Below are 24,636 nucleotides of genomic sequence, written 5' to 3'. Positions count from 1 at the left end.
GCCACCTTTATCTGTAGTATATGCCACCTTTATCTGTAGTATATGCCACCTTTATCTGTAGTATATACCACCTTTATCTGTAGTATATACCACCTTTATCTGTAGTATACACTGCAAATATTTTCTCCCAGTTTGTCAGTTATCTTTTAACTTTATTGTGTTCTTCAGTATGCAGATGTTTATGTGGTCATATTTGTCAACATTCTCTTTTATTCCTAGCGAATTCTGAATCACAGAAAATCTCACTTTATATTTAGATTAGAGAAGAATTTATCCATGTTTTCTTCTGATACTAATATGGTTTTACTTTTACATGTATATCCCCAGTTCACATGAAGACTGCTCTTCTGTATTACACAAGATGTGGACCTAATTTTATCTTTTCCCAAATGGTTACCCTGTTGTCCCAGTACCATTCATGAAAATGTCTATCTCTGATCCAATAATTTTAGATACAACCTTTGTGTGTGTGTGTTAGTGTGTTAGGAGCTCAGTTGTGTCCAACTCTTTGTAACCCCATGGACTGTAGCTCGCCAAGTTCCTCTGTCCATGGGATTCTCCAGGCAAGAATACTGGAGTGGGTTGCCATGCCCTTCTCCAGCAGGTATTCCCAACCCAGGGATCAAACCTGGATCTCCCACATTGCAGGCAGATTCTTTACCATCTGAGCCACTGGGAAGACCAAACTTTTATCTTACACTAAATGTACATATGTAATTGGGTTGATTTGTGGGTTTTCTATTCCATTCCACTGGTCTTTTTGTCCATACTGTTGTTTTTTTTTTATTTTACTTTATTTTACTTTACAATACTGTATCGTTTTTGCCATACATCAACATGAATCCACCACGGGTATACACGTGTTCCCAATCCTAAATCCTCCTCAGGCATCATAGTATGTTTTAATGTCTGGTAGGGCTAGACTCCCTTCATAATTTGTTGTCTTTCAGTGTTTCATTGGCTAATCTTGCATTTTTTCCGTGTGAATTTTAGTATCAACTTATCTAGTTCCATTAAAAAGCATGTCGATGAATTTATTGGGTTTAAATCAAATTTATAAATTAACTTAGGAAGAACTGAAATCTTTACAATTTGAGTCAGTCTATCCAAGATCATACCACGTCTTCATTTGTTCAAATCTATTTCTATGTCTTTTCAAAAACATTTAAAATTTTTCTTTATTTAGGTCTTATGTACTTATAGCTGTTTATTTCTAAATAATTCTCCTTTTTTTTTTTTTGCTATTGTAAGTGGAGCTTCTCTACCATAATGTCTTCTAACACAAATAATGTTATTATCTGTGCATATGAGGGCTATTAATTTCTGTATGATAATTTTATATATTGCTACCTTTAATGTTTGATTAGCTTTATTGTTGATTCTCTAGAGCTTCCCAGATAGACTATCATAGTCTATGAAATAGAGAAAAACTTTCTAATTTGTTACTATTCTTATTGTTACTTATTGTTATCTCAAGTACTTATTGTACTTATTGTTATCTCTTACCTGGTTGCATTAGCTAATATCTCTAGAGTAATGAGTAGTAATAGCATTAGTTGGCATCCTTACCTGGTTCCTCTAAGCATTTCTCTATTAAACAAGATAATGGCTTTAGTTCCAAGATATAAAAAATTCATCATGTTAAGAAAGTATCCCACAATTTCTATTTTCTTGAGTGTTGTGATCATGAATAGGTGTTGAATACACTCCCTTATTTTGAAAACTGATGAACAAAAGAATCAAGTGTTTATCCTGCTTTTTCTAAATAATCTATAGCTCAGGGTAACCAAATACAAGACTTAGAAAGTTTCTCTTTATAGAATTACTCCAGCTATTAAACAAAGAAGAAATCATAGATTAAGAATATCACTATTTACAATCCCTAATAAAATGACTGTCTGGGGAGGCCTAACAAATAGCTGTGAAAAGAAGAGAAAAAGCAAAGGAGAAAAGGAAAGATATAAGCATCTGAATGCAGAGTTTCAAAGAATAGCAAGGAGAGATAAGAAAGACTTCCTCAGTGATCAATGCAAAGAAATAGAGGAAAAGAACAGAATGGGAAAGACTAGAGATCTCTTCAAGAAAATTAGAGATACCAAGGGAACACTTCATGCAAAGATGGGCTCGATAAAGGACAGAAATGGTATGGACCTAACAGAAGCAGAAGATACTAAGAAGAGGTGGCAAGAATACACAGAAGAACGGTACAAAAAAGATCTTCACGACCCAGATAATCACGATGGTGTGATCACTCACCTAAAGCCAGACATCCTGGAATGTGAAGTCAAGTGGGCCTTAGAAAGCATGACTATGAACAAAGCTAGTGGAGGTGATGGAATTCCAGTTGAGCTGTTTCAAATCCTGAAAGATGATGCTGTGAAAGTGCTGCACTCAATATGCCAGCAAATTTGGAAAACTCAGCAGTGGCCACAGGACTGAAAAAGGTCCGTTTTCATTCCAATCCCAGAGAAAGGCAATGCCAAAGAATGCTCAAACTACCACACAATTGCACTCATCTCACACGCTAGTAAAGTAATGCTTAAAATTCTCCAAGCCAGGCTTCACCAATACATGAACTGTGAACTTCCAGATGTTCAAGCTGGTTTTAGAAAAGGCAGAGGAACCAGAGATCAAATTGCCAACATCCACTGGATCATGAAAAAAGCAAGAGAGTTCCAGAAAAAAACATCTATTTCTGCTTTATTGACTATGCCAAAGCCTTTGACTGTGTGGATCACAATAAACTGTGGAAAATTCTGAAAGAGATGGGAATACCAGACCACCTGACCTGCCTCTTGAGAAACCCATATGCAGGTCAGGAAGCAACAGTTAGAACTGGACATGGAACAACAGACTGGTTCCAAATAGGAAAAGGAGTATGTCAAAGCTGTATATTGTCACCCTGCTTATTTAACTTGTATGCAGAGTACATCATGAGAAACGCTGGGCTGGAAGAAGCACAAGCTGGAATCAAGATTGCTGGGAGAAATATCAATAACCTCAGATATGCAGATGACAGCACCCTTATGGCAGAAAGTGAAGAGGAACTAAAAAGCCTCTTGATGAAAGTGAAAGTGAAGAGTGAAAAAGTTGGCTTAAAGCTCAACATTCAGAAAACGAAGATCATGGCATCTGGTCCCATCACTTCATGGGAAATAGATGGGGAAACAGTGGAAGCAGTGTCAGACTTTATTTTGGGGGGGCTCCAAAATCACTGCAGATGGTGATTGCAGCCATGAAATTAAAAGATGTTTACTCCTTGGAAGGAAAGTTATGACCAACCTAGACAGCATATTGAAAAGCAGAGACATTACTTTGCCAACAAAGGTCCGTCTAGTCAAGGCTATGGTTTTTCCAGTGGTCATGTATGGATGTGAAAGTTGGACTGTGAAGAAAGCTGAGCACCGAAGAATTGATGCTTTTGAACTGTGGTGTTGGAGAAGACTCTTGAGAGTCCCTTGGACTGCAAGGAGATTAACCAGTCCATTCTAAAGGAGATCAGGCCTGGGTGTTCTTTGGAAGGACTGATGCTAAAGCTGACCCTCCAGTACTTTGGCCACCTCATGCGAAGAATTGACTCATTGGAAAAGACTCTGATGCTGGGAGGGATTGAGGGCAGGAGAAGAAGGGGACAACAGAGGATGAGATGGCTGGATGGCATCATCGACTCAATGGACATGAGTTTGGGTGAACTCTGGGAGTTGGTGATGGACAGGGAGGCCTGGCATGCTGCAATTCATGGGTCACAAAGAGTCGGACACGACTGAGCAACTGAACTGAAATGGACTGAACTGAATAAAATAGTCAGTGTTTGAAGATCACCCACAGAAACTTCAGTACTTTGGCCACCTTGTGCGAAGAGTTGGCTCATTGGAAAAGACTCTGATGCTGGGAGGGATTAGGGGCAGGAGGAGAAGGGGACGACAGACGATGAGATGGCTGGATGGCATCACCGACTCGATGGACATGAATTTGGGTGAACTCTGGGAGTTGGTGATGGACAGGGAGACCAGGCATGCTGCGATTCATGGGGTCACAAAGAGTTGGACACGACTGAGCAACTGAACTGAAGTGGACTGAACTGAACTGAACAGTTGCTACCTTCACAAAAAGAGAGATACCAGGTATTACGCACCTCCTGATGAAAGAATACACCACTATTTATTAAGTAGTCTTACTATTTTTATATACTAAAGAGGCAGAGAAAAAGAGAGAGAACCTGGATGTGACGAAGCCTCTAGCTCTAAGCACCATTGTACAAGAAATACAAGAGACAGAAGAAAATGTTCAGCACCTCATAGGGACGCAGTCAGTAAAATAAAATCACGGGAAACTCTGTTGAACAAGTAAAGTGATTTCTTTAACAAAAAATCAAGGGGGGAAAAAAGAGCAAAATGAAGGGAAACTCTATGTATTAAAAGAAACTTTAAAGACACACCAAGTAACTGGCAATGCATGGGCCTTATTTGAATCCCAATTCAAATAAACCATAATAAAAACATTTAGAAACAATGAGATAATTAAGACAATGTTTAAGACAATCAAGGCAATAGAAATAGTGACTGGATGTTTGATTATATTAAGGAATTATTGATTTCTTAAATCTACATTGATATTTTGGTTATTTTTGTTAAAAAGTAAATCCTTATGTGCTTTCAACTTGTAAAAAATATATTCACAATCTTTGAAAAAGTAGTCTTTATCTTTTTAAGATATGTATGGAATAGTGTCAGGTGAAATGATATTATGACTAGGATTATAATTTCATGCAAAAGAGGTGGCATCATCTACAAGAGTGTAAATGTACTGAGTATTGTTGAAGCTGGTGATGGGGTATACAAGTCTCATTATTTTCTCTATCTTTGTATGTTTGAAATTTTCCATAAAAGGGTGTTTTTTTTTAAATTTTGCATTTATTATGCTTAATATTTAGGCCAAATGAGATGACACATTCCCGAATGGGGTGTCAAAAGCCCAAGCACATCCCAGCAGTAAGCGATGGGCACCACTGTCTACCACTGACCCCTTGAGGGCTGGAGGCCAGCAAGGCAGTCTCTGGCCATTACCCCCTGCACCTGTTTCTAAAGGCACAAAGAGTAGCCAAGATCATTGTAGCACAAGGGTCCCAAGGGTCCTCAAGGCAAAAGTCAAGGTGAGGGAAGTGTCCTGATGCCTATTTTCCCCAGGAGTCCAGGGATGAGAATCCCACCTTCCTCTCCATCCTCAAAGGACTCCCAGCTCCTTGGATCTCCCCTCCCATGTGGGAAACCCACACTCACATCATTCTCCGAGGTCCCACAGAGGATGCAGGACTTGCATTCTATGCACTGCCACTTGTAGGTCTTGACAGCTTCGGTCATGTTCAGGGTGAACTGCAGGCAGGTGGGGTGACCTGGAGGAAGCAGAAATGGCAGCATTAAGGCTAGAGGGTCTGACCCGTCACCCCCTCGACACAACGCTATGCCTCACTTGGAGGGAGGGTGGGGTAGCATGTGTTGGGAAGCAAACTGGAGGCCTGGATGGGGCCCGCCCTCTTCACCACCACCCACAGTTACAGCAGATCAATGCCCAAAGAGAGGCGTGAGGATTAACCCTCTGCTAGGGAGAGATGTCATCCAAGTCCTCTGCCCTAAGAGCGACGTCCCCCCAGAGGTGTAACCAGTTGATGAGGACAGAAAGTGATCAGAGAGAATGAGAAAGGAAATCACACAGCACAAGGCGATGCAATGAGAGTCAGCAACAGCATCTCCCCCAGCATCAGCTGTGGTGGGAGCAACATAAGAGCTATTTGGAGTTGATCCTCTGACCGGCAAAGTTGTTCATGCTGCCTCAGGGCCCAGGAGAAGAGACCAGAGAGAGCATGTGAGGCTCCCTGGGACAGAGCTCAGGGGCACTGGAAGGCTCTGCACTGCCCCCTTAAGTGTCCCTCTGTGCCCAAGACCAGGGGACCAGCAGAATTCCACACCCTGCACAGGAAGAGGAGGGAGGCTGGAGAAGTAGGGCATCATTGCGAGGGTGTCCAGGTCTGTCCTGAACTCTTCTCTTCATCCCAAATATCACATTAGCCAAGCCAATAGCAAGAGCAGGGAGGGACATTAATGTGACCTTGGAGCACCCAGCCCCAGTGCTCCAACACCAGAGGCTTGGCCTGCAGGGCTGGGCTCTACCCCCAGTTACAGCTCACCCAGAAGACAGAGGCCAGCAGCGAGAGAACAACTGTGAGCCACAGAATGTGAAGCCTTTGACCTTCTGTTTGACAGGGACGGGAAACTTGGACAAGGTCCCCAGGTCACTCAGGGCTGTGAATCAGAAGGCAGAGCACTCAGGGTGAAGCCTGTTACTGACACTGTCACAAAAGAATAGACAGTTTTGCCTGTTGCTGGGGGTCCACCCTTCTCCAGAGCTTCCAGCTCTGCCAAATCCACCATATTGTGCATTGCTTGGCTTCTATCACAGGAGGGATTGTGAGCTTCCAAAGGAGAAGAGTATAGACGGGCCTCCAGTTAGAGGCAGTTCTACCAACCCAGTGTCGCCCACAGAGAGTCAAGATCCACACGGTACCACCATCCTTGGCAAAGTCACAACTCAGCAGGAGGCCCCCATTTCCCCTTTTCCATATCCTCGGAAAGCTGGTTCCATCATGGTCCTTTGGGGGACATTCTGTCCATTCAGTCAACAGACAAACCCTTCAGATCTGGGGCCCCAGCAACGCACACCACAGCAAGCTATCTGAGAGTGAGAGTGGGGACTCATGTTGAGGGGAGCTGGGGACACTTTGCAAACAGCAGGTGGGAACACTGAGGAGAGGAGGAGCCTAAAAGCTTTTCTAGGACTTCTCAGAGGCCATCCAAGGTAGAAAGCCCTATGGCTCTGAACCGATAACTTTCTCAAAGCAACACCATACCAGTGACCCAGGGGAAAGAGAGAGACCTTACATTAAAAGCTTGGATGAACATCCAGCTGATACTCCTGATGGCATCTCAAATATCTAAGGACGCTGGCCAGGGTTGTTCCCTACCCTGCTCTCTCACGCAGAGTACTGGGGTGGGAATAGGAGAGAATACACCAGCTTGAGATTCTGAGTGGTCTGCACCAGAGATGCCCATGTTCTTAGACAGGACACCCAGGAATTTTGATGATTAATTCATGGAGCAGATACCTAGATTAGCCGGTCGTCATTGCCCAGTTCCACAGCCCCAGGGTACACCCAGCCACACCCAGCCAGCTTATAGTAACTGTTCATGAACAAGGATTTATTGGACATCTGCTAGAGCAGTCATGGTCCCAGACAGAAAAGATACACTGGTGAGCAAGACCACACACACCCCTACCTCCAGATCCCTCTAGTCTGGTCAGAGAGAACTCAAATTAATAAACTACACACATACCTATTTACTTACAGCTGTGTGATAAGTGCCATGAAGGAAAATCATAATTGGCAATGAAAAATCACAGGAGGTTCATATCTAGTCTGAGATGTCAAGGAAACCTTCTCTGAGAAAGATCCTGGAGTTGACACCTAGCAGATGAAGAGATGAGCTGGATGGGTGAGGGAGAGGATTCTGTGTGTGGAGGATGGTGCATGGAGGGGCAGGGTACTGAGCCGTGGAGGAACTGGGCAAACTAAAAGGAGGGGGAAAGCCAGTAGGCAGAGGCTCGCAAGCAAAGCAGGAGGGGAGGTGGGTGAGAAGCACCCAGAGATGAGCTAGAGTCAGACTACCAGGGCACGTTATGCCCCTCATTAAGGATAGGGGGCTTTAAAACCATTAAAGCCTTTTGGGCAAGGCAGTGACTAGATTACTCTGTGCGTTTTTCTAAGATTATTAGATTTTTCATTTTTTAAAAATTTTATTGGAGTATTGTGGTTTTACAGGGTTGTGTTAGTTTCTGGTGTACAGCAAAGTGAATCAGCTATACGTTTATATATATCCCCTCTTTTTTGGATTTAAAAGAGCATTCCTTCAGCAAGAGGGAAACTTTGGATGGTGAAGCAATTCTGAACCTTGATTGCAGTGGTAGTTATGTATGTGATAAGGGTGCATAGAATAATACACATACGTGCATAAACACGTGTGTGAATATAAAACCAGTAACACAGATAAGGAGGTCTGTGATTGCATGGCTGTCAATCACCTGGTTTATAGTGTACTGTGGAAAAGAGTGTACCTGGTTCATAGTGTACCTAGTTCAGAGTGTACTTACATACCTATAGAAGTACTGTGGGTATGTAAGATGCTACCATTGGGGGAAACTGAGCAAAGCGTGCATGGGACCTCTCAGTAATGTGTTTTATAACTTTCCATGTAGTTATAATTATTTCAAAGTAAAAAGTTGAAAAGATCTTTTTAAATAAGGAAAACACACAAAAAATTGTCATCAAAAGGGAGGGAAGAAAAGGGAGGGAGGGAGAAAGGAAAAAGCTGCTGTCAAAGGAAAGAATTGAGGGTGGAGGCAAAGGGAATATAAAGGTGTAAGAATTGTTGCCAGGAAACTAGTTTGAAGACAGATGCTGCTGGTAGGAGAAAGGCAAGCATGATGGAGGTGAAGATTTGAGAAGTATTAAAGAAATCATTGGCAGGACCTGACCATGATTTGAAGTTTCAGAGTGTGGGAAAGAGAGATGATGAGAAGTAGTCTCAAGATTCCAACCTAAAAAAGGAGGTGGGCTGCAGTGAAACTTACACAGATGAGGAAGACTATGGAGAGTACAGACGGACCAAATGGAAGACAGAAGCTCTCTGTTTTGAGCAGGTTGAATTTGGGAAGTCTGTGAGATTTGGGGAGGAAATGTCAAGTGGATGAGGTCAAATATAGGGGTTTAGAGCTCAAAAGAGAAGTACAGACTAGACATATAAATTTAGGAGTTTTTGCTAAATGGGTGTGTTAATCGCTCAGTTGTGTCCAACTCTTTGTGACCTCATGGACTGTAACCCACCGGGCTCCTCTGTCCATGGGATTCTGCAGGCAAGAATACTGGAGTGGGTAGCCATTCCCTTCTCCAGGGGATCTTCCCAACTCAGGGATCAAACCCAGGTCCCCTGCATTGCAGGCAGATTCTTTATCATCTGAGCCACCAGGGAAGTTTTGCTAAATAGGCAGTCATTGAAACCATGACAATTAATGAAATTATCTAAGAAAAGTGGAAAGAAGAGAGAAAAAGATCTAGGACTGAGCTTTAAAGAACTGTTTGAAGATCAAAAGAAAGAACCAAAGAACCAGGAAGGATGGCCAGAGAGAGGTAAGACCAGCAAGTATGGGTCACAGTGGTCCAGAGGAGGAGACGGTGGTCGGTCGGCTGTGTTGACTGCCAAGGTTCGTGGGTTTGTCATTGTTCAGTAAGGATCCTGAGTGAGGGCGTGTTGTCAGAGCAGAGCAGAAGCCGCGCTACTAATAATAACACCATGAGCGGTGCTGCCTTCCCTGGGAAGGAAGGTCAGCACATTCGAGAGCGCGACCTGGAGCCCCACAGCCTGCTGAACACCCCCAAGGGTGGGTGGTGGGGTGGGGGGTGCAAGCTTCAGGCAGCCGACTGCACTCCACAAGTATCTACTGAATGCCAACTCTGTTCAAGACCTCTGCGACCGGTGTGCTGAGCTCTGAAGACATTTTCTAGAAGAGCTTTGGACCAGTGAACAGGAGCAAGTGGGCTTGAGAAAATCCTGTTGGAAGTCCACCTCCCACCCTTCCCCCCAAAAAGAATCCCATGGGCTTTCTCTGTGTTCCTGTCTTGAGACAGTCACTAGCCTCCTCGCTAAGACTTTAAAGCCAAAGAAAGGGAATGGAGCTCACACAGCCTCCACCCCGAGTAAAATGCGAGGCTCCGAGTCTGCTGGTCTACACTCATGGGGTTGCAAAGATTCAGACACAATTGAGCGACTAACACTTTTTCACTTTCAGAGTCACTTCAGCTCTGCCTGCAAAGCTCCTTCACTCAGAACTCAGACTCGAGTGGGAGAGGAAAGGCAATGATGCAACTTCTCAGCCCGGGAGGTTGAGACACAGAGAGGTAAGTCACCCAAGCTGCCGTTAGCAGGAGCAAACGCTACGCCCGGAACTAGGTTCTGCTTTCTGTGCCACCAGAACAGTTGCCTGTCTGTGCCTATCTCTACAAACCGGAGAAGGCGTCTCCTTGTTAAAACTACAAGGATAAGGCTTCTTATCTACCATGGAAATGACTGGAATAATGCACACTCTTGGACAAAACAAGAAGTTTCGAGGAAAACTACCAGAAGCCCATACCTAAGTTTGACTACTAGAATTCCTTATTTAGGTCAGGACAAATTTATAAAATCTTTAGAAGTAAGTGGGTAATAGTCTTTCCAATTCAAAGTGATAGTCGCTCAGGCATATCCGACTCTTTCTGACCCCATGGACTATGGAATTCTCCAGGCCAGAATACTGGAGGGGGTGACCGTACCCTTCTGCAGGGGATCTTCCCAACCCAGGGATCGAACCTGGGTCTCCTACATCACAGGCAGATTCTTTACCAGCTGAGCCACCAGGGAAGCCCTTCCAATTCAAAGGTGGCACGAAATAGAGGCACACTGGCAATAAAGCAAATTATGGTCACTCACTACTTAAGGATTTCTGTCCTTATCTCTTTTGTAAAGTTAACAATCATTCTTTAATGTGCTTGCTTGGAAATCTGAATTTTCCATATTTCTGGTTTTCTTAAAGCAAGGAATACCTGCATTGCTATTTAAATATCCTAGTGGAGTGACGGAGAAGGCAACGGTACCCCGTTCCAGTACTTTGCCTGGAAAATCCCATGGATGGAGGAGCCTGGAAGGCTGCAGTCCATGGGGTCGCTGAGAGTCAGACACAACTGAGCGACTTCACCTTTCACTTTTTCACTTTCATGCATTGGAGAAGGAAATGGCAACCCACTCCAGTGGTTTTGCCTGGAGAATCCCAGGGACGGCGGAGCCTGGTGGATGCCGTCTATGGGGTTGCACAGAGTTGGACACGACTGAAATGACTTAGCAGTAGCAGTGGAGTGAAGTCGCAAAGAGTCAGACATGACTGAACATGCATGCGCGTCCTAGCGGTGTGAAGGAGTAACATCCCTTCCCAGGTCCCCTGGGTGAGATGATACAACAGGACATTTATAAGATTCCAATTACCAAAATGGATTTAGAAAGTGGGGTGGTATGCATGAATCATCTTAGCTAGATCATTAAAAACAAGGCCCTTCCTAAGTGTTCCTCCAAACTGGTTCTATCAGGAGGGTTCAATAAATCTGCCCACTTGTTTACTTGGTCCAGTGGTGAACTTTGCATAAAGAGACATTCTAAATCCAGCCCTGTGCTGTGCAAGTCGCTTCAGTCATGTCCAGCTCTTTGCGACTCCATGGACTGTAGCTGGTCAGGCTCCTCTGTCCATGGGATTCTCCAGGCAAGAGTACTCGAGTGGGTTGCCATGCCCTCCTCCAGGGGATCTTCCTGACCCAGGGATCAAACCTGCATTTCTTATAGCTCCTGCACTGGCACTCTTTACCACTAGTGCCACCTGGGAAACACTACCACCTTCCAAAACGGACCTCAATCTTCCCTACAAGCTGAAACAGGGACTGTAACCCCTGACCACCATGTCCAGAGACCGAGCTGCTGAACAGGGGTTTCAGACAACAGAGATTTGGCTTCAGGGTGCTATTTCAGCAGCTGGGTAGAAAACGGAAAGTGGTGCAGTGTGAGAAGCTTCTCAGAAAGAAGACTGTTGATGAGGTTGGTATGTACAAAATTACAGTCTCCCTAACTCAGGGGGAAAAAGAAGGCAGGAGAGACTATCACACAGAGTGAAGTAAGTCAGAAAGAGAAAAACAAATATCGTATATTAACGCTATATGTGGAATCTAAGAAAAAAGGTATGGATTATCTTATTTGCAAAACAGAAATAGACACACAAACATAGAGAACAAATTTATGGATACAAAGAGAGGAAAGAAGAGGTGGGATGAATTGGAAGACTGGGATTGATTTACATATACTATTGATACTATGTATAAAACAGATAATTAATGAGAACCAACAATATAGCTCAGGGAACTCTAGTCAGTGCTCTGTGGTGACTTAAATGGGAAGGAGATTCAAAAAAGAGGGGATGCATGTATATGTGTATATATATAGGTGATTCACTTTGCTGTAGAAACTAATGCGACATTGTAAAGCGACTGTACTCCAATAAAAAGTAATTTTTAAAAAGAGAGAAGGCAGGCATCTGAAAGCAGGAAATGCTCCCTTGCCTCCTGAAGGACATGTCTTGTGTCTTTGCAGAGCCCATGTGCATAGATGTGGAGAATGTTCCAGGGACAGTGAACAGGAGTTGTGGTATTTGAGTGCAAAGGCACGCAGACAAATATCCAGGCAAAACCAGTGTTAGTTTTATATTCACAGCTGCCTACTTCCACACATGCTCATACACAGCTACCCACACACATACAGATATTTGCAACATTTTAGGGGTAAAATATCTAAATATACCCTGTTGATTGAGTTCATATTACAACTGTGACTTAGATGCTCACAGAAGTTACCAGTCAGTGTCACTCTACAGGTACTCAGCACAGTGAGAGAAACACAGTCCATTTTCAACAAACCCTGGGCAAAAAGAAATCTACAAACTACTATGACATGTGTCTCTTACATTATGATCCTTATTAAAAGAGTTTTTTATTTCATTATTGCCAATATTTAATTTGGACTAGGCTAAGCCACATCACTGATTAAATTAGAGCTCCAGGAAAAAAAATTATCTTGCTAGGTATTTGCTGAAAACATAAATAAAGCAGATACAAATAACTGTGGAAGTAGCATGGTCTATTATTTATTCATTGTGAAATTATAAACATCCAATTATATTTTATTACCTTATTTATCAATGTTGAACTCTTAAAAACTAATTTTTCAGGAAAGGAAAACCTAAATATCCCTGGTTCTCAGGCAAGTAACTGCAAAATTCAAATTTGTGTTCCTCTGTCTCATACCTGGTTTATAGAAATCATATTATGTAAAATACATAGGATCAATTCCAACCTGAAATAGCACCAAAAACAAGTCTCCATAAGCATTCATTAGAAAATACTTTGGCTCAAATTTCTAGCAGTTCTCTATATTCATACACAGATACAAGTTCTAATATTTACATATTGCAAAAATACATAAGAAGCTTCAGCTATAAAGAATTCATGCACAGTGCAATCAAATCTGAATCATCCATGCTAAAGAGTAATTTGAGGAGAAAAAAATATTACTAGCTCACCTGGGGAAGCCATCTCACTCCATCAAACCCATTCATTTTGCCTTATTCTCTCTCTCCTTCCCTGTCTCTCTGTTTCTATCTCTCCCTTTCTCTCTTTCTCGCCTTCTCTTTCAATCCCCCTCCACTTTGAGACCCAGTTTGTCAAGAGGAGGGAATGAGGCTCTGAGTCTTTGTATTTAGTCTTAAAGGGGGGTGGAGACCAATTCTGAGCAGTCAAGAATTCAAACTTTGTGCACCTGTATTGTGACAAGCTTTTACTCAGGCACTGCTTCCCCATACAGATTACTTCTCCAGCCCTTCTTTGCAAACCTTCTGCAATGGTCTCAGGCTCACCTCTCAGCTGCCCCAGATATTACTTCTAACACTAGGACATCTACAAATCGATGACCACAATGGCATTCCAGAGACATCTGCATGGCTCCCTTTTTCTCATCATTTTGATGTCCTTCAACAAGGATGAAGAGGAGAAAGAGAAGAAAGGATAAGACCAAAGTAACAAAAACACACTCAAAATAAATGATGGTATATGCCATGGCTACATTTTGCTGGGCTAAAACACTACCATCGGCAAGTTCAACCCATCTTAGAGGTCTGCGTATCCTCTCTCAAAGCTGTCAAACTCAAGGCACACAGGTGCCACACAGGAGGCAAGCCACAGGGATTGTAACTTCAATCGTTGTCATCAATAATCATAGAAAACACATTCATGCAAGAACGTCGAAAAGTGAAAGTGAAGTTGCTCAGTCGTGTCCAATTCTTTGCGACCCCATGGACTATAGCCTAGGAGGCTCCTCCATCCATGGAATTTTCCAGGCAAGAGTCCTGGAGTGGGTTGCCATTTATTAGGAGCGCTTTTAACGGGCTAAACCACTAAGGGCTTCATGGTGCCATTCTCAAATGGCCCTAGAAATTCCCCCAAGTTTTCATGGTCAAGTGTGGTCTGAGTAGTCTCATCTATAAGCCTGCAGTTGGTCTTTGTAAAGCAAAATCAAGGGGTGGGTCAGCCTTGACCTGGTTTTATATAACTTACCTGACTGGCCCAGGTTGGGACCAAGGCACCAGAAAGATGTCAATTACCACAGTAATGATGCCGGTGCCTCTAATTAGTCACTGCACCTGAGGACCAAGGATAATTTATTCATTTGCTCATCCCCTCAACAGTATTTGTTGACTAAATAATTGTGGCAGGCACTCTTCTAGGCACTGGGGACACAGCAGTGGGAAAATCAAAACCTGCCCTCATGGAGCAAGTACCACAATTTGAGATATGATGCATCATCTGAGTCCCTGAGACAAGTCACTTTGCCTCTAGCACATTAGTTTTCCAACATATTAATGAAAAAGGATAGGACTCTACTATCCACGAAGCTGCGACTCTGCCTATGCCACTCATCAACGCTATTTTTAGAGATATTCTTGATCCAAATTTTGTCCATCGGGTTGGACAAAACAAGCCTTTTAAAGTTTGCCAGCTGATAACACAGAGTGAAAGAAACTAAGAAGGAAATGTAAATAATCAGTTCCGCTAGAATTTCTGGCAACTCTTCCACTGAAATAGCCCACTCCTAGACCAATACCATGACAAAAAGCACAAGAAATCTAGACACTGAAAGTGCTCAACTTTTCATTAATTATACCACCCAACTGATGCAATAAATCGGGCCTGTACCAATGGACTGCCAGTGAATCTGCAGGCAGCAGAAGCCTTGGAAAAGGTTTCATCCATGAGCAATACTAGATCCAGGTTGAGCTGGCTGTGTAGTGGTGGGCAGATATTTCCAGGCAGGGAATGGAAGAAGAGAGTCACCAACATGAGCAACTCAGGTTGACTCTCCTTCTAACTCTTTATCTGCCAAAGTAATGCTGTCCCACAGCAGTGCGCAGAGGCCAGCCTGAATCATCCTCCAGAGCCCAACATCAGTTTCTGCTGTGAATCTCTGATATTGGCTGTGCAGTTCAGACCTCTCTGGACATCATGAGCATCCAGCCATGGGCCCTGGATAAAGACTCTGAATTTTCTTTGGAAAAGTAAACCTGAAGAAGAAATCGTTGTACAGAGTGGAGATCCTAAAGTCTTCCTGGAGGATTTTATGGTCTCACTGATGGTAGTAGCAGAAAAGAGCTGTGATTAATCAGCACTTGATTATCTGTGATCCTCCAATTGCTGATCTTCCATGAATCAGAAGATAGATTCATGGGTGATCTAAGTTTTTGAGTTATCTAAGGAAATTTGAGATAATATTCCATTTCTTCCTTTCAAAAATATTTCAGATCTGTACCAAGTCAAAACAAAAGTGATGCTTTCTTGCTCTTCTGGCCTTTTCCACGTGAGACTGGCAAGCAATCATAGACATGCCTAGAAATAGAAGACTTAGAGTGTGTCCACGACACTTAAACACTTTGTCTTACTTTTTTTTTTGAAACATTTTTCAGCCTAATTTTAAGAGTTCTTCTGATTTAGCAATTCACTTCATTGTGATGAGGTTTGTACAGAAAAATAGTTCTACTGAATTTGACCTAATTCACTGAGTACTTAACACCTTCCAGGAACTGTACTAGGTGCTGAAATTTCAAACGTGAATGAGGCATGGAGCCCGCCTTGAAGAGCTCAGGTAAGGGAGGTATGACAGGCAGCCTCTGAGATGACTATCAGCAATCTCACTTTCCTGCTCTTCATAAGCATATGTAATTCTCTCTCCCTGAGGGTGAGTTGGACTTACTGATTCATCTCTAGCAAGTATACTAGACCGAAGTGATAGGATATCACTGCTAATGTTAAGTCTCATCTTTGACACTGTCTTGTGCTTTCTCACTCATTGGCTATTAGGCAAGTCAGCTGCTGTGTTGTGAGACGTCCTTGAAGAGGTTTCAGTCCAATAACCTGGGAGGAAATGAATCCTGCCAAAAACAATGTGAGAGAGCTTAGAATTGGATCCTCTCCCAGTTAAGCCTTCAGATGAGACCATAGCCCTGGATGACAATTTGACTGCAGCTTCACAAGAGTCCTTTATCCAAAGGCACTCAGCTTAAACCACACCTAGATTTCTAACCCAGACTAACTATGAGATAATAAATATTTATGTTTTCAGCTGTTACATTTTGGAGTAATTTGTTATATAGCACCAGATAACTATTATAAGTTATACACACACACACACACACACACACATATAAATGGCTATGTGCTATGCTGTGCTAAGTCACTTCAGTTGTGTCCAACTCTTTGTGACCCTATGGATCATAGCCTGCCAGGCTCCTCTGTCCATGGGATTCTGAAGGCAAGTATACTAGAGTGGGTTGCCATGCCCTCCTCCAGGGGATCTTCCCAACCCAGGGATCAAACTTGTGTCTCTTAAGTCTCCTGAATTGGCAGGCAGGTTCTTTACTGCTAGTGCCACCTGGGAAGCCCATTAATGACTATCATACAATTCAATACGTACTATAATAGGGGAAGAAATAAAGTGCTTACAGACGGAGTAGCAGTAAATAATATGGTGCTTGGGGAATGTCACAGAGAGGAGGTATCACTTAAGCTGGGCCTTGAAGGATGAATAGGAGCTTTCTAAGAAAAACAAATAAAGAGAATTACAGGGAGAGGAAATTGCAAGACATTTAAAGTACATGGTTTGTCTAGGCAAAGCAGAGTAGCTCAAGAGGAGCAGGGGAAAAGGGAAATGGCAAAAGATGATGTCAGAGAGGTAAGAGGAATGATTGTATAGGGCCTCTTATCCAAATATACAGATCTGAATGTGACCCTGTAAGCAGTGAGAAATCCTCAGATTTTTTAAAGCAGGGACCTGATTTTCTTGTACCCATGCTTTAGAGAAGCCACGGGCTTCCCAGGTGGCATTAGTGGTAAAGAACAAGCCTGCAGGAAACGTAAGAGACATGGGTTCAATACCTGGGTCGGGAAGATCCCCTGGAGAAGGAAATGGCAACCTAGTCCAGTATTCTCGCCTGGAGAATCCCATGGACTGAAGCAACTTAGCACACGTGCTTTAGAGAGATGATTCTGGTGGTAGGACAGAGGGTAGATATAGTGGAGACAGCTCCAGTTACAATATCCATTTATTCAAAAAGTTTTTACTGAATACTTCCAATGTGCCAGGCACTATGAGAGGTGCCAAGCAGTGAGTAACACAGACAAAAGCTCCTACTCCTATGCAGCTTATGTTCTAGTGGGGGCACTAGCCAGGACCAGCCTAGAAACAGTGGTGATAAATGTAGGAAACATTTGAGAGGTAGGATTAATCAATGGGACATGATACCTGCCTAGACATGGGTGTGAGGAAAAGGGAGAAGTAAAAAGTGACTCTGAGATTCTTAGGTTGGGACACAGAGTAAATGATAACCCTGTTAGCTGAGAAGGAGACAGCAGGCTTGCAGAGGGTAACAATAGACTCAATGCTGGCATATTGCATTTGTTGTAAGGAGATATTCAGTGGAGTCGTCCATGGGTAGGTGAGAAAATACAGGGCTATACTCAGGAGAGAGGACCAGGCTGGAGACACGGATTTAGGAATCATCAGATGTGGGTGGTAGACAAAGCCTTGGCTCTTAGTGAGATACTCAAGGAGAGACTGCGCTGTGCTCAGTCGCTTAGTCAGGGCCAACTCTGTGACCCCATGGACTATAGTCCACCAGGCTCCTGTGTCCATGGGGATTCTCTAGGCAAGAATACTGGAGTGGGTTGCCATGCCCTCCTCCAGGGGATCTTCCCGACCCAGGGATCAAACCCAGGTCTCCTGCATTGCAGGTGGATTCTTTACCATTTGAGCTACCAGGGAAGCCCAAGAATACTGGAGTGGGTAGCCTATCCCTTCTCCAGGGGATCTTCCAGACCCAAGAATCAAACCAGGGTCTCCTGCATTGCAGGCGGATTCTTTACCAGCTGAGCTACCAGGAAAGCCCCAGGGAGAGAATACAGAGTGAAAAATAAAAAGTGGGGAATAGTGGAGAGGGTAGCCATTGGAACTGAAGGCATGAAAGGGCATCAGGAGGAGAACTCAGGGAGAAAGACTGAGACAATGGCATCACAAAATGAGGAGAACCTGGAGAGAGACTTTCATGGCATCCAAGGAAGAGGATGGGGTGGCCACCGACATGAAGGGAGAGGTTCAGTAAGAAAAGAACTGAGTATTACACTGTGAGTCAGTGCTGAATAGAACTGGGTAAAGTGGTCCCCAGGAGCAGTGGACCCTTGTCCCTCTCTGGATGACTAGGTGGTTTCAGCATTGCAGAGACAAGAATTCACCAGTAGATAATCTCACAACATGCTTCTCCTTCCACAGGCTTTGTCCATCAGGCTGTTTATAGTGTTTATATGCAAACACCATATAAAACTGTCTTAGGAGTATTGCCTTTATCTGATGCCATTCGTTGATAGTAGGGGTCATTTTTTGATGTAGATTCCATGGCCAAAGTGAGACCCTGTTAGAATCATTTTCCATCCGTGCCCTAGGAGCTGCATCCAGTCTCTGGAAGCCAGTTCATTCCTCCTGACCTTGGATTGAAGCTCTTCAGTCCCAGGTGTCAGAGCCCCACCCACAAGGCTGGGGCAGATCCTGGCAGGGGCTTCAGAATCTGGTCATGTGGCCTTGCGTGTTCTCTAAGAATGGTCAGATCCAGGAGGGATGTTGGTGCCACAGGCAGGAGAGCGACTCTGCAAGTCAGACTGAGCAGTAGGAAGGATGGAAATGATCTCCAGGCAGTAATGTTGGTGACTATGGTGCTTTTTAAAAATACCCTCGAGTTCGTCAATCCTCCTTTTTTCAAGAGATGAAGGCTATTCCCCAATCTCTGAATGGGGGCTGACTTGTTTGAACAGTTACAGTAAAAAGCAAGTGACAATATGCAACTTTGGAGGCTAAATAATAAAAAGGCACTCAGGTTTCCATTTTTATCTCTTTCTCATTCTCTCTCTCTCTCCATCCTCCCACCCCCCTCCTCCTTCCCTCCGTCGCTCTGTCCCTCTCCCTCCTTGGGAAAAAAGTCAGCTGCTATGTTATGAGCAGCCCTATGGAAAGGCCCACACATGACAAGGAATTGAGAGCAGCCTCTGACCATCAGCCAATAAGGAACTGAGGCCCCCGGTCCAACAGCCTGAGATGAGCTGAGCCCTACCAACATCATGTGAGTGGGCCTGGAGAAACATCTTCAACCCCAGTGCAGCCCAGAGATGACCACAGCCCCATCCAACATCGTGACCACCACCTCCTGAGAGAACATACCCTTACCGCCCAGCGGAGCCATCCCCAGATTCCTGGTCCTCACAAGCTGTGACATGAGAAAAGTTTGTTGTTCTAAGCTACTGCATGGGGGGATTACACAGGTCACAGAAAACTAAAGCAATGACAAAGGAGAAAGAGTAAGAGGTCTGTGGGAAGGTTCCAGAAAACCAGGTACTTGACAGGACTCCCACTTAGGCAAGTCCCTGCCACAGAAGGGCCAGCACTGGCCTGAACAAGGAAGGGCAGAAGTGGGGTCTGGGGTCTTATCTCACTTCTCCTCCATGTAGGGCTGTTACTTTTTAAATGAATCATCTTCGAAAGAGCCAATACTAAAAATTAAGACAGTTTATGCAGCAATGTGAGGGTGACTAAAAAAAGAAGCGAATAGGTGTGAAACCTCACTGGGCAACAAGAGCATGTCTGCAGCTTCCTGGGCCCAACGTGTCTGCTCGGTGTGGGCCGGAGGGGGACTCTCCACCAGAGAGGCTGCCATCCTGGCCTCTGGGCTCGACCTCTAGTCCCATCTCACCCCCAACCTGCTCCAGCCTCCTTCCACCTTCCTGAGCCCCTCTCTCACCTCCAACAAGCTTTCCATGTGGGTTCCCTGGAACAAGGACCCCCCCTGCCCTCCCTCCCCACCATATGAGAAAGCCAGAGACTCCCCGGAAGTTCCACAAACGGATACGAGCAGAACAACCACCTATAGCCAGTGTGTGGGCTCAAGAAAGCAATGCTTAGACATCTTAATGGTAATTCTCATAACATTTTCAAGTAAACACCTTTCTACTCACTGGTCTCCGTGGATTCCCCACACTGATCATATGAGGCAGGCAGGACAGATACAAATATGCCTGATTTATAGGTGAGGAAACTGAGATTCAGGATGGCTCAGGCAGACAGCAAGTCGTGGAGCCAGGGCTAGAAGCCATGTCCTCACAGGCTTGTCCTTTGGACTCTTTCCTTCCCTCCTCTGCCCCACGCCACGGTCACCCAACACAGTCAACACAAGTGTGGTGGCCCAGCTTGAGCTCACCTCCGTACTTGAAGCTGTTAAATCTGACATCCCTCTTTTACTCACAAGAAGTTGCCTAAAGGCACTGTCAGGTAGGTCACTGAGTTCCTTTTTGCCTCAGTCTCCTCAGTTGATACCACACAAAGGTGACTATTTGCTCCCGAAGACCTTTCTGGGCTTCAGTGTTCCATGCCTCATGCGAAATCCCTCAGGAAGCCAGGCTTGCTCACACAAGGCCAGGCATTGAGTCCTCACCATCTGGCAGCGACTAATCCTGGAAAACCCTGGGGAAGACTTGCTGTGGAGTGAGCCAGTCCAGCCCACGCCAAGAGGCCTGGAGGCTGCGGGAAACCTGTGGACATTACTGGGCTTCAGCACCCGAGAATCTCAACAGAGGTCCCCTGACCTCACTGGCCACAGCTCCTCTGCCAGAGGCTGGGGTGAGGAGGTGTCCTTCCCTCTCCTCAGCGCACCATCCCATACAGCCCTACTGGGCCAGTTATCCCTCAGGGAGCTACCTGGATGGACAGCCCATCACCGCCTCCCCGGGTGGAGCCTCTGAGAGGAACACACAAAGACGTCTGGCATCCAAAGCCAATTTCACATCAGCCCCAGACACCTCTGTGGATAGAAATGCTCCTTACCTTATTTAGAACAAAAGAGCGGAAAAGGCCCCCCTTTCGCATTCACCAGATTGCATCACAGTCAAGACACCTACAACCCTACCTCCCCACTCTGAAGCTGCAGCAAGTGTTCACCAACTCATCAGTTCTCTCTTTACCCCCCATTTCCTCCATGTCACTAATCTGCTTTCCAAGTCGTGATGGCAGGAGAATGAAAAATGACGGTGATGGTGGTAAGAATCGGGTTCCCTGAAGCCTCTCACCCAGGCTCCTTGAAAGTCCCTGAGGTCCCTGATATCCTTCAACATCCTCAACAAAAAGGAAACAAAAATCATGCAGAACCAACCCTACTTCACGGAGACACATCCTTAGGTTCCATGGGAGTACGGCAAAACCCAGCACCATCTGTCTGGCCTTGCATTAACTCAGCATTTGCTTCCAACCCCCAGCACAAAGGCAGCACCAGCTCTGTACTTATCCTGCATCTTTGGGGGGCACTCAGTCCAACTCATAGATCATTTTCCAGCAGCCAAATTCTCATCTTAAGATTAATCTGACTTTTCCTTACAATCAAACAACTATTTATCCAACAAACTCATGAGTGAGAATTGATCTCACTGTTTATTTAGAAAGCTAGAGGGGTTGGATTTACACGGGCTTTTTTTTTTTTTCCCTCTGGATAAATTAAGGAATTGTGCTAGAACAAAAGGAAGCAAATCAATGGCTATTTCCAGTGACCAGCATCTGTCTTCAGATTTAATAGAAATGATGCCCTAAGACACATAGTTTATTCAGTACAAAAATACTCATCAATATTCAGTCAGTCAGTCAGTTCAGTCACTCAGTCATGTCCGACTCTTTGCAACCCCATGAATCGCAGCACACCAGGCCTCCTGTCCATCACCAACTCCCAGAGTTTACCCAAACTCATCTCCATTGAGTCGGTGATGCCATCCAGCCATCTCATCCTGTCGTCCCCTTCTCCTCCTGCCCCCAGTCCCTGCCAGCATCAGGATCTTTTCCAGTGAGTCAACTCTTCACATGAGGTGGCCAAAGTATTGGAGTTTCAGCTTCAGCATCAGTCCTTCCAATGAACACCCAGGACTGATCTCCTTTAGAATGGACTTGTTGGATCTCCTTGCAGTCCAAGGGACTCAAGAGTCTTCTCCAACACCACAGTTCAAAAGCATCAATTCTTTGGCACTCAGCTTTCCTGACAGTCCAACTCTCACATCCATACATGACCACAGGAAAAACCATAGCCTTGACTAGACGGACCTTCGTTGGCAAAGTAATGTCTCTGCTATTAATATCGATATTAGAGTAATGCCAAAGAAGAGCCCTTCCTGGTACTTTACAAATGTAGAAAAGAGCCTCGCAAGCATTTGAAGATTCACAAAGTTCTTCTGGTTAGATGGCGATCAACGCCGTTCCATGACCAGGGGAATTAAGGACTGAGTATCTCTAAAATGGCTCTGGTTCGCCTGAGGAATAGGTATGAGGGGATATTCATCACCAGAAATCTGACCTCCCTTCTGAGAGAGCTAAATAGGTGGCACCATTCCATCCCATGCTGACAGCAGACACCATTAATCAATGCAACAATCTCTTCACGCGGAGACCCTGGCTCCTTCTCCAGTCCACCATGACCGGCCTGTGAGTTCTCATGCAAGAAGAAACCTAGCTGCTACCACTGAGCGGGAAGCTATTAAGCTTAATAGGTTAAAAGTCTCATGTGAAAATTAACGATTTGAGCCTTCAGGAAGTCACCAGCTATTTAACCCCTGTTTCCCTTTCTGTGAGTCAGAGACCCTGATCAAAACCACTAAGACCGCAAACCAGATGGTGGCCTTGTTCTGTGGCTGGACTAACAGACAGAATTCCTACTGTCACATACTTCTGTGTGCCCAGAAAATCATCGCAAAGACCTTTCTAAACAGAAAAAGTTTTAAAAGTAGTTCATTTTTTCTTTCTACTTCATCAGTTATGAGGTACCAACCCACCCCTCCTTAAATAATTCCAACCTCTCTCATTGCCCACAGTGGGAAGTAAGCTCCTTAGTGTCACAAGCCTCTTTGCTGCCTGGTCACAGCTGCCTTTTTTAGATTCGCCTCCTCTCCTGACCGCTGACTCGACCACGTCTACACCCTCTGCGACAGTCTCATGGAAAAGTACTTGCTGTCACCCTCCCTCTCCCAACCCCCATCCCCCAAACCCCTTTCTTTCTTCGCGTCTCACACTTGTGCACACAAAGGTCTCTCTGACCCATCTCTCAACTCCCATTCACAGCCAAACCTGTCAAGCAAGTAATCTATACTCTGGTTACATGAAGTGTAGGCGCATGGATCAGGGGTATGAGAATCAAGACCTGTGAACTTAAAAGCTGCATTTTCACAAGATGCTAACAAGACACACTGTCCTGAACTCACTCCCTCCTTTCCTGGGAAACCCCACCCGATCTTCTTTCTCTCTACTCTGACTTCCCTCCCTACCTCTCCATCAACAAGACTCTCACTAAATGAGTGGCTCCATCCATTCACATCTGAATAAAAGGATCCATGAAATATGACTTGCCCTTGTGCCCACCCTAGGAACTTCTATTCAGCCTTCAAGTCCAGCCCAAACAGTCTACTTCTGGGAAGACATTTCTGCTCTCTAATGCAGACAAGGAAACCAAAGGGCTGAGAGGAGGCTGGGCAAACTGCCCAATCACACCCAGTGTACCTGCTATGTGCCACCTTTAAGAATGACAGCAGAAAGAATGCTCACGGCCTCCCCAGAAGCACCCCGTGGCCATTGTCTAGGGCAGATCTCCGTGGCTCAGATGGGTATGGCAAGTCGAAAGTTGCTCTGTGGATGAGGCCCCAAGTGGGCTGATCTGAACCAGGTTACCTTGTTCGGGTTCTTACCCACTGGGGCGCCCTCTACCCAGTCTCTCAGTCTCCTTGAAGGTCATATTCTGCTCCCTTTCTTCAACACACGTCCCAATAACCCACCTCTGTCACTCTCCTGTCTTCAGTGGGAATTTTTCCTTTTTCTTTGGAGAACAAAGAACGCAGAGAGGACATATTAGTTGCTGCTCCTGCTGCTCCTGCTGCTAAGTCGCTTCAGTCGTGTCCCTATAGAAGTGTCCCCAGTAGAAGTTCCTAGGGTGGACTCTTCGCGACCCCATGGACTGGCCCACCCAATTGCTCAGGCCACGGCAAGGCCATTCTGCTGACCCAGTGGCTCTCCAGCTCCAGAGTACCCTGGAGAGGGCTTAAACATGCAGACCCTGATGCCAGGTCCTTGGGTTGCACTAGATGACCCTCTGCTTCCTAGATTCTCCTTGAGGCTCCTGCACACAGCAAGCTATGCCATGAGGCCAGTGTGCAGGACCACGGACAAGCTGACCGGCTACTCTGACCTTGAATCCATCTTGGTCAAATGAGGGCTCCAAAATCTTTTCTGCCCACCTCATCTTTCTATTGTGAGGACCACAACGATAGGGTATGTGCTCCTGCTTTACTAAAAT

The 24,636-nt window shown here is 44.8% G+C and overlaps 1 protein-coding gene across 1 annotated transcript in view; it reads right to left on the bottom strand.

Annotated features, from left to right (window-relative positions):
* The window catches only part of DPF3 (double PHD fingers 3), a 292,610-nt gene that overhangs the window by 14,867 nt on the left and 253,107 nt on the right, over positions 1-24,636 (bottom strand). Inside the window, exon 9 of the mRNA XM_040226150.1 lies at positions 5,280-5,392. Within this exon, the coding sequence (XP_040082084.1) occupies positions 5,280-5,392 (113 nt within the window). The remainder of the gene's footprint in view (positions 1-5,279; positions 5,393-24,636) is intronic.

This window comes from Oryx dammah, unplaced genomic scaffold (genome assembly GCF_014754425.2).
Source record: "Oryx dammah isolate SB20612 unplaced genomic scaffold, SCBI_Odam_1.1 HiC_scaffold_26, whole genome shotgun sequence".
Classification (NCBI taxonomy): Eukaryota; Metazoa; Chordata; class Mammalia; order Artiodactyla; family Bovidae; genus Oryx; species Oryx dammah.
The sequence above is the reverse complement of the archived record's forward strand: the minus strand, read 5'-3'. Positions and strand labels throughout refer to the sequence as shown.